This window comes from Sebastes fasciatus, chromosome 21, assembly GCF_043250625.1.
Source record: "Sebastes fasciatus isolate fSebFas1 chromosome 21, fSebFas1.pri, whole genome shotgun sequence".
NCBI lineage: Eukaryota > Metazoa > Chordata > Actinopteri > Perciformes > Sebastidae > Sebastes > Sebastes fasciatus.
The window spans coordinates 25,188,718-25,197,952 of NC_133815.1; the positions used below are offsets into that span (position 1 = coordinate 25,188,718).

A 9,235-nucleotide genomic window follows, 5' to 3' on the forward strand; every position below is an offset into this window, starting at 1 on the left:
CGTCCTTCACGCCGACTCTGTGAAACATCTGGAATAAAAGAGAGTGGAGAATATAGAGAGAGAGAAAGGAAGGAAGAGCTGAGACTATATTTCATGACTGCTGGTGGCTGTGAATACGCAGCACTAATCCTCGAGGATTCACCGTCCTCATTAATTATTTATTTTTTCCGTCCAATTTTCTCGTCTCCAAGTCCAGCTTGTGGTGAAAGACTTTCTTCTCCCCAACCACATCCTCCAGGTGGGATATATAATCACCCCAGAGCATTATATATTTATTTATTTATTCATTTTTATTAAAATATATTTTGCTATTATAAACTATGTGTAGTAAATTAAGATAAATCAATCCACGAAAATAAAAGTATCAGTTCTGGGCAGATATATTAAATCCATATTAAATGACTCGGATGGGGGGGCATTCCTAGTTGTAACACATGCTTGTATTTTATTACATGAGTACCGACCAGTTTCCTCTGCAGAAGCCTGTAGGCCTTCTTCCGACGGGCGCGGTCACTCCTCATTCGTTTGGCGGCGTGGAGTAGGGATGCTATCCACACAGGAAGTCTGAGGAGAGGGGAGGATTCAGACACAAGTGATCACCTCTGATAACGGTTGGTAGAAACACTCTGTGTCTTCGTTAATGTGAACAATATTTCCTTCATGTTTATTTGTATACAGAACATGGACCGTGGTTGGTTGGATAATCAGCCTGTAATGCAAACTGAGATCATCCCTTAAGGGTTACTCATGCTAGGGTAACCCTGTACAAAGAAACAGAATGTTCAAGTTTACTAGCATTAGTTTTGTGTGGTGTCGGTACGCCGTGGGACACAAAGTTCACCCCTATCCATTCTCTGCAGTACACACATTTAATCTTTTTAAGATGTTGCAGCAAATGATGCATGTCCAAACACCGGTAACACTTTATAATAAATAAATAAATATGTAAGTAAGTAAGTCAAATATAAGCTACTGTAGGCTACATAACTATTTTTAATAAATCATGATGAGAGGAGTGCCCCTTTTTCATTTGAGCACCTGCCCTCCAAAATATCTGTGCACGTTAATGATGACATCTTTTAGCTTTCCACAGGTAATAAACCTTTAGCTTACCCAAATGAACAGCAGAGATCCACATACACATCCATGAGAAGGTTGATGGAGGGAAACCAGGTCTGTGAACCAAAACACAACATGAGTTTCAGCATATCTGACAGTAATAGAGTGTGGAAGGGCTGCCTCTCTACTGCAGGGCAGTTCAGATCATCCATCCATTATCTGTAACCACTTATCCTATATATATATATACTGGAAAAACAAAGTTCGGAAACTTGTGTTTGGTGGATTATTTCTCTGCTGTTACAATGCTAATTGGCATTGTATTTTACATGGTTGGAAAGCCTGTTTATTTACCTTCGCAATGATGTCCAACTTGTAAGGATCATGCATTTGTGGGATGAGCAGCACAGCTGATTATGTGGGTAGTGCCCAAGAAAAATTTGCCAAAATGCTCTGCACTACCCACATAATCAGCTGTGCTGCTCATCCCACTAATGCATGATCCTTACAAGTTGGACATCATTGCGAAGGTAAATAAACAGGCTTTCCAGCTATGTAAAACACAATGCCGATTAGCATTGTAACAACAGAGAAATAATCCATCAAACACAAGTTTCCAAACTTTGTTTTTCCAGTTTATATATGTAGGATTTTACAGTCAAATGAGTTACTTAGGCTATTGCATTGGGAATAGCTCTCTCTCCTGGTATTTCCTCAACTGATCTTAACATGGCTGCCGGGTCACAAACTTTTACAGCTAAACAGTACACTACAAGATGATTCTGGAAACATCTGAGGAGAGAAATAGGCATTACAGTAACAGAATATTGATTCAGATTTGATCAGCGCTGCCTAGTTTGACCGTTTGATCAGAGTTGGTGAGCGATTGACAGCTGCTCAGAGACAGCAGGCTCCAGATCAGCTCTTACTGCTTGTTTTCCTCCGGCCTGTGAAATTCTGCAGATGCCATTAGAAGCACCGGAGGACACAGGAGGACACCGGAGGAGCATGATGTTTTTCAGATTACCTGTTTCATGCTATACTGTCAGGATTTAGTGACCGTTTTATAAAAATCACTTTTTTAATCATATTTGCTCCAACCTGCCTACTGCAGCTTTAATTGATAAAAAGAGTTTAAACTCTAGTGTGTCTTACTGAGATAAGGGCCACATGTGTAGTAGGCTACACTAGTATTTGTGGTCATGGTGGTACACTATATTAATAATAATAACTTAACACCTCTGTGAGGAGAGTTTAACAGTGTGACACATGTAACTTTAATGTTTCAACAACATCAGTTAATGTGCAGTAAAAGGACTCCAGTCTACCTGGGAAATAACATTAGCTTTATATGTTATATATATATATATATATATGTTATAATGTTTAGTTACATGTGAGAACGTGACTTTAATCCATGTGCTTGGATTATTCCAGTAGGCCTAAAGTGATGCTGACTCCGTGTGTCGGTAGTGTAGTGTGTAGTGTGTCAGAGGAGTAACGTCCCAGGCTATCAGGAACAGGTGGGCAGCACGTTGGATCCAGACAGTTAGCTCGGGTTAAAGCTCGGGTTAAAGCAGCTCCAGGTGAGGAGGAACGGTAATGAACTCACCTGTCTGAGACTGTGAACTCGGATCCGTCTGTCTGCTGTTGGAGTCTGTTCGACCGTCGACCATCAGTCGGTTTCGTAACCCCCCCACCGGGAGACGTTCAGGTAAACTGGGAAACACATGTGGACACAACACCGGTTCACTGACGGAGATGGATCAGCATGTCAGCAGCTGATCAGACCACCAGACCACCAGACACTGTGATGATCTCTACAGAAGGCTGATCACAACTGATCTCAAGTCTGTAGTTTAGGAGCTTTTAGAGTCATCAATGTTTTATTAGACTCAGTAGAATTTAGAATTTAGAATTCAATTTTCTATAGTAACTAAAGTGAAAGTAGTATTCAGGTGTGGCAGAAATAAGTTCAGATAAATATAAAAAATTAAAAATAAATAAATGGCTCGATAAATAAATAAATATGCCATTAAAAGTAGCAAAAGAATAATATTAAAACTAATAGTAGTCAATAATGAATTGATCAATTGTGACATAAATTGATATTTTATTTGTATTAATTCCCTTATTTATTTACTCGTTTTATTCCCACTTGTACTTATTGATGTATTTGTTTGTATTAATTTTTAAATGTATTTATTTTTTTAAATGCACGTATTTATTTGCATTTAAGCATTTAGTTATGCATTTGTTTTTACATTTCATCATGCATTTCTGCTTCATTATGCAAATGAGGGGTATATATACGTGTATACATATATATATGTATACACGTATATATACATATACTGTATATATATGTATGTATATATATACATATACAGTATATATATATACAGTATTCCCCCCTCTTGGATTTATCCAGTGTCTTCCAAGATGTAGTGAGAAAACTCCGACTAACATATCTATGCTGGTAGAAACAGCTTACGCGACGATGATAACCAGTTAACGTTTTAAAGTATTTATGCAGAATAATAAATAATAGGCCATACAAACATATGCTTGGTTATTGTTCCACAAAGTGGTGTGATCGCCTTTTTTTTTATTGAACATACCAAAAATAATAGTAGTATTTTTAGGTTAGTTCTCCTTATTATTAAGGATAGGTTCATATTTCTGTCTCCAGTATAAGAGATGGAAAACTAACCTCTGTTTGTTCAACTTGCCTGTCAGAGCAGTTATCAGCCTGAAGATGCCACGTTTCAGATTCCTGATGATGATGATGACAGTTAGGAAGTAAAGGAGTCAACACTTCCTCTGAGATCTGACAGCTTAGAATGATACGGGACAGCATTCATATATGAGGATCGTGCAGAAAAACATTTGAAAAATACGACCTACAAAAACAGAATGAGGTGAAAATCAAACTAATCAAATTGGGGAAACAATGATACAATAGTCCTTGTTTATTAAGGCTAGACAGATGACAGGTGTCACACTTCACTGTGTTGGTCAGTTGAGTTAATTCCCCAGCTTGCTTTCGGGGTCATAGATGAAGAAGTCCTCCGCACACGTTGTTTTACAGTGTGAATAATTGTCATTGGTTCAAGCATGTGTCTTTAAGGACCCTGTGTATTCATGATGGAATCTGCACTAAACTGGATCTCATTAGTTGTGACTTAAAATTAGAGTTGTGATACCACAATAACAGCACATGTAGAGGACATTTCCCTTCAAACAAAAAGCTCTTTAACTCATTTCATGTTGTGTCACATAATAAACCTCAATAAATAATATCTTGTGTTTCTGTGACTTCTCTCTCTAGAATAGACCAGTTACAGAAGGTCACTTCCACACGACCTGAGCTTGAGGACAGGTCAGGCCCTGGGTCACAGTGTCCACCCAACCAGTGGTGCATTGTAGTAAATGTCCTGGTCCCCGCTGGTCTTCACAGTGTCTCTGTGTGACCCTGCTGACTCTCAGTACGGTTTCCCTCCGATGGCAGCGAGCATCTCCTGCCTCTCTGCAGCAGCGGGCATGTCAGGCTTCACACCCTCTCTTCTCCTCTGCATCATTATGTTGTGCTACAAACAAACAAAGAACAGATGCTTAGAGGCTCGGAGACGACATTTACAACAGAAAGCTGGAGGTGTGCAGTTTGAATGGCATAGATATTTAAGGGTGCTTTCACATCAGGGACCCCGGGCCTGGATCCGAGTACACTTGTCCCCAAAGTCCAGTTTGATTGATTAGTGTGAACGCTCCGTACCGTGCCCGAATCCATTTAAGAAGGTGGTCTCGGGTACAGTTCAAGTTAGGGATGCACCGATACCACTTTTTTTCAGACCGAGTACGAGTACAAGTTCTTACATTTGGGTACTCGCCGATACTGAGTACCGATACGAGTACTTCTCTGTGCCAAAAGACCCTCGTTAACAGCCAGCTGGAGGATGTGAGCGACACACGGCAGGCTGGGGAATCCCGCATACGAGGCGGTGCGCCGCGACCGGCTCTAGGTCGGCTTGGAAAGGATCGGGTGAAGTTGCTTCCCGGGGCCGTGGACAAGGTGTCACCGGGGCGGACTGTCCTCAGTGCGCCCCAACCGCGTCGTGCCCCAAGGGCGGGGCTCGGCCCACGTCAAAGGCGCCAGGGTTCTGCGGCGATGTCGGCAACCCACCCGACCCATCTTGAAACACAGACCAAGGAGTCTAACGCACGGGCGAGTCAGAGGGTGAAGCAAAACCCCGTGGCGCACTGACAGTGAGGGCCGGCGCGCGCTGGCTGAGGTGGATCCTGGCCCCGCAGGGTCGGGCTCTCCATCGGCCCGTCTCGCCCGCACCGTCTGGGAGGTGGAGCGTGAGCGCGTGCGATAGGACCCGAAAGATGGTGACGAGAGGTTAACGTCACGCTGCCGTAAAGTGGTATCGGTGACGTTGTATCGGTTACGGTTCATGTGTACTCGGTTACGGTTCATGTGTACTCGGGTACAGTTCGTGTGTATTCGATATGGTTCGTGTGTACTCAGGTACGGTTGGTGTGTACTCGGGTACGGTTGGTGTGTACTCGGGTACGGTTCATGTGTACTTGGGTACGGTTCGTGTGTACTCGGGTACGGTTCGCATCAGGTGCAAAAGCCGTACCAAAACACGGAAATGGACCGCTATTAAACGCGAGTAATGTTAGCAGTCAGACAGTAGTTTTGAACGGACAGACTTTTTTCAACGCCGCCGGTCTCCTCCGAAATCTGTATACATATAAAACAGTTTCATATCTATGTCTTTATCCGTTTGCAGCATTCGCCGATCTCATCCTCTGAACTGCACGGCCGAGGATGATACAGCAGGAAGGCCGGCGAGAGGGTCCTTAAAATATAGACATAGCAGGTTTCTTATTTAATTTAGCTAGGGCTAAATGCTGGGCGAGCAGAGAGAGAGACGGCGGGGAAACGGAGTGTAGAGTCGGCATATTTTCACATCTAACTCGGTGAAATAAGAGTTTATTTGGACCAAACCAGAGTTGGTGATTGTTGGAAAGAGTAACAACGTGCTCCACCACTAATAACAGCTGATCTCAACATAAACAAATACACTAAACTCTCTTTTAATTCCTATTTGCTCATTTGGCATGAAAGAAAACAACAAAAACAAGATGGTTTTATTTAGTTTTGACCTGCAACCAAGGGAAAACTTATTATATATAGTCTATATATACGTAGACTGATCTGACATGAGAAGAATCTCCTCTACAACTAACTAATTCAAAGTATTTCATAGTTAATTAAACTGATTTTATTTTCTTCGTCCATAATAAATGATAATTAACGGATCCATTTATTCCAAGATGTGCATTTCATTTGTGTCTCTGCGTATTGAAGCTTGTGTTGCTGTGACCCGAGTCGTGTTACAGAAATGTTAGACTGCTTCTTACTCAGACATGAGACCAACATGTCAAACTATCATCACATTTATGTAACGAGGTGCATGTCTGATATCTCTTGTGAGTCCTACAACTTTATGGAAGCAATACTAAATGACTGGAGAGCTCTATTAAGGAGCATGATGGGCCAGCCAGAGATATGGTCTCTGAGAGACAAAGCCCGGGTCTCTGATCACGCCTTTCCATGCATCCAACTCTCATCTTTTGAACATGTCCGGATTATTTGTTCACATACACTCACCCAGTATTTCCTACAGTTCTTATATCTCTGGAAATAGGCTGAACACATACTCGGATCATAGGTACCCGAACACTTCTGGGAGGCATCACTTTCCTGAAAAAGAGAAGAAGTTCCAGGATTAGAAACTTAAGAGACACGTTTGAGCCGATGTCTGACATAATGCAGGATGTAAAGGGGTCGGTAGCTTACATCGATGCATGGGTTAAAGTCCTCATTACGAACTTTTCGTGCCGTTTTAGCCATTCAGACCTGTGTAAAGATAGACAACATATAAACAAGTTCAGTTGAACAAGGTCATGGTTTACCTCTTCTGTCACATGTAACTGTCTTGAATGACTTAAACATTCAGTGGAATTATACTCTGATGATTTCTACAGCTCAGTTCATTTGAACGTTTTAATAAAACCAGCAGATATGTTGTAACGAAGGCGGGTGGTAAACTCCATCTAAGGCTAAATACCGATACCAATAGTTGACAAGTACCTTGGCTCAAATAAATACAGGCGTCCATCGACCTCAAAGACTTCATCCACATTGTCGAAATCAGCTGAATATTCAGCCATGACATTGAAAATCTTTTAGATAACTCTGAGCTACGCTTTCTGTACTGCACAAAACTCTGCCCGGCTGCCACTCTCATTTCCACCATGGATGTATTCCACTATTCCACCGTTGTCTTCCAGCTACACGTCAACTCACTAGATTTTAGGGCGAGATTCTTTCCATAATATCAGACATTTATAATAACGATCACAGCCTGTCATGGAAAAAAACAAGCACTTTTAGTGGACGTAAATGACGTTGCCAGCTTGCCCCAATAGCACCGTATTGTTGCCAGGGAGCAGCTGCTGTCTACAGCGCTCTCCCTCAATACTTGGACCAGTTTCAAATATTGTTGTCCTTATTAGTCAGTTAGACAGTAAAACATGGGACAACGGGGTCCAGGTTGAAAAATACCGAAGTTACCCTTTAAGAGTTGTGAAAAAGATCTGTACAGAGCGGGACATTTCACAATTGATAAATACACAAACAGCAAATAAAAACAAATGTATACATATATATACACTAAAATAAGCATTAAATGTATTCATGTATCTTTCATTTACCAGTACCCTTTTGTTATGGCAAACATATCTTTGGTGTTTCTGTACTGCAGTTTCTTGCTACTTGTCAGCCAACATATAGTATAGGCTCCATTGATACAGATATAGGCTATCTGTGATAAGCTAATATTAGTTGATAACTTCGATCAAGCCGCTACATCAGTCAGGGTCTAAGTCATTATGCCAGTCTATTAAAATGTACTATGTATAAATGTTACATTTTCAACTGCATTTACATGCAGAAAAACTTGCAGCTAAAAATTCTAGTGCAGTTATTTTCATACATTTCATACATACTGTATATCACAACAGTACCAATTGGTTTTCCCATAAACTCTAATAAACATGTCCAGATATCATGTTGGGGCTATTTAATGTGTAAAAAAAATGATAATTTACAATTTACTAACTTCCAAATGTTTGTTAGGAAAACATTTTGCTTTTACTGTAACCTTTCCCAATGTATTGTTAAATATCTCAGCTCATGTATGGAGAGAAAACACATCATAATCTACAATACACAGTTTAAAAAACAAATTGTATGATACATCACATTCACAATGTTACAGCCAGAACCTACTCAACCAAGCCACAGTCAATCTGAACCACACTAACTAACAACTAACTCTCAGCAGAACTGAAACCGATGTTTGTATAATTCATATTAAAACAATTTCAGCTCGGTGTGTAAAAAGTATGCCGAATTGAAAAGCGTCTCTTCCTCTTGTAGAAAACATGTTAATCCTTCTCGACCGGTGGAGTAAAAGTATAAATATCAACACGTTTTTACTGTACTGACCGATTTCTCAACGGAGTCTGGTGCGTCCTCCACTACTACCACATTGTGTGTATAATTAATATTAAAACCATTTCAGCTCGGTGTGTAAAAAGTATACCGAATTAAAAAGCGTCTCTTCCTCTTGTAGAAAACGTGTTAATCCGTCTCGACCGGTGAAGTAAATGTATAAAAATCAACACGTTTTTACTTAAATGCCAGATTTCTGAACGGAGTCTGGTGCGTCCTCCACTATATGTAACACTGCTGCTGTCCTGCAAACACGTTGACCTTCACTGATGTTACCAAGCGGCTGGCGGGGACCTGTGTGGCGGGTTGTCATGGAGATGGACAGACTAAGGTAACAGTGAGTGGACAAAGGACAGAGACTTTACGTACCTTTCACTAACAGGAGACCTGCAGAGCTACAAGCTACAAGCTAACCTTCCTCCTCTCTCAACAGCGCACCAGCAAAATCACACACAGCGTCACCGACGACTGACAGCAGCCTCAGCCAATAGGAGCGCCTGAAAAGATATACACTTAGACTGACACTCCAAGGAGCCAATAGGATTTCTCGGCTGACATTTTAGTCTTCCTATGGTTATAAATGGT

General features: G+C 41.1%; 1 protein-coding gene across 1 annotated transcript; it reads right to left on the bottom strand.

The window, feature by feature from the left end:
- Nucleotides 1-4,016: 4,016 nt before the first annotated feature.
- Nucleotides 4,017-9,112, bottom strand: chchd7 (coiled-coil-helix-coiled-coil-helix domain containing 7). Its single transcript, XM_074622063.1, has 4 exons — nt 9,020-9,112; nt 6,932-6,991; nt 6,743-6,835; nt 4,017-4,649 (listed from the first exon to the last, which is right to left on the bottom strand). The coding sequence occupies exons 2-4, from the start codon at nt 6,983-6,985 to the stop codon at nt 4,545-4,547; spliced, it is 252 nt and encodes an 83-aa protein (XP_074478164.1). The 5' UTR covers nt 6,986-6,991; nt 9,020-9,112; the 3' UTR covers nt 4,017-4,544.
- Nucleotides 9,113-9,235: the final 123 nt, after the last annotated feature.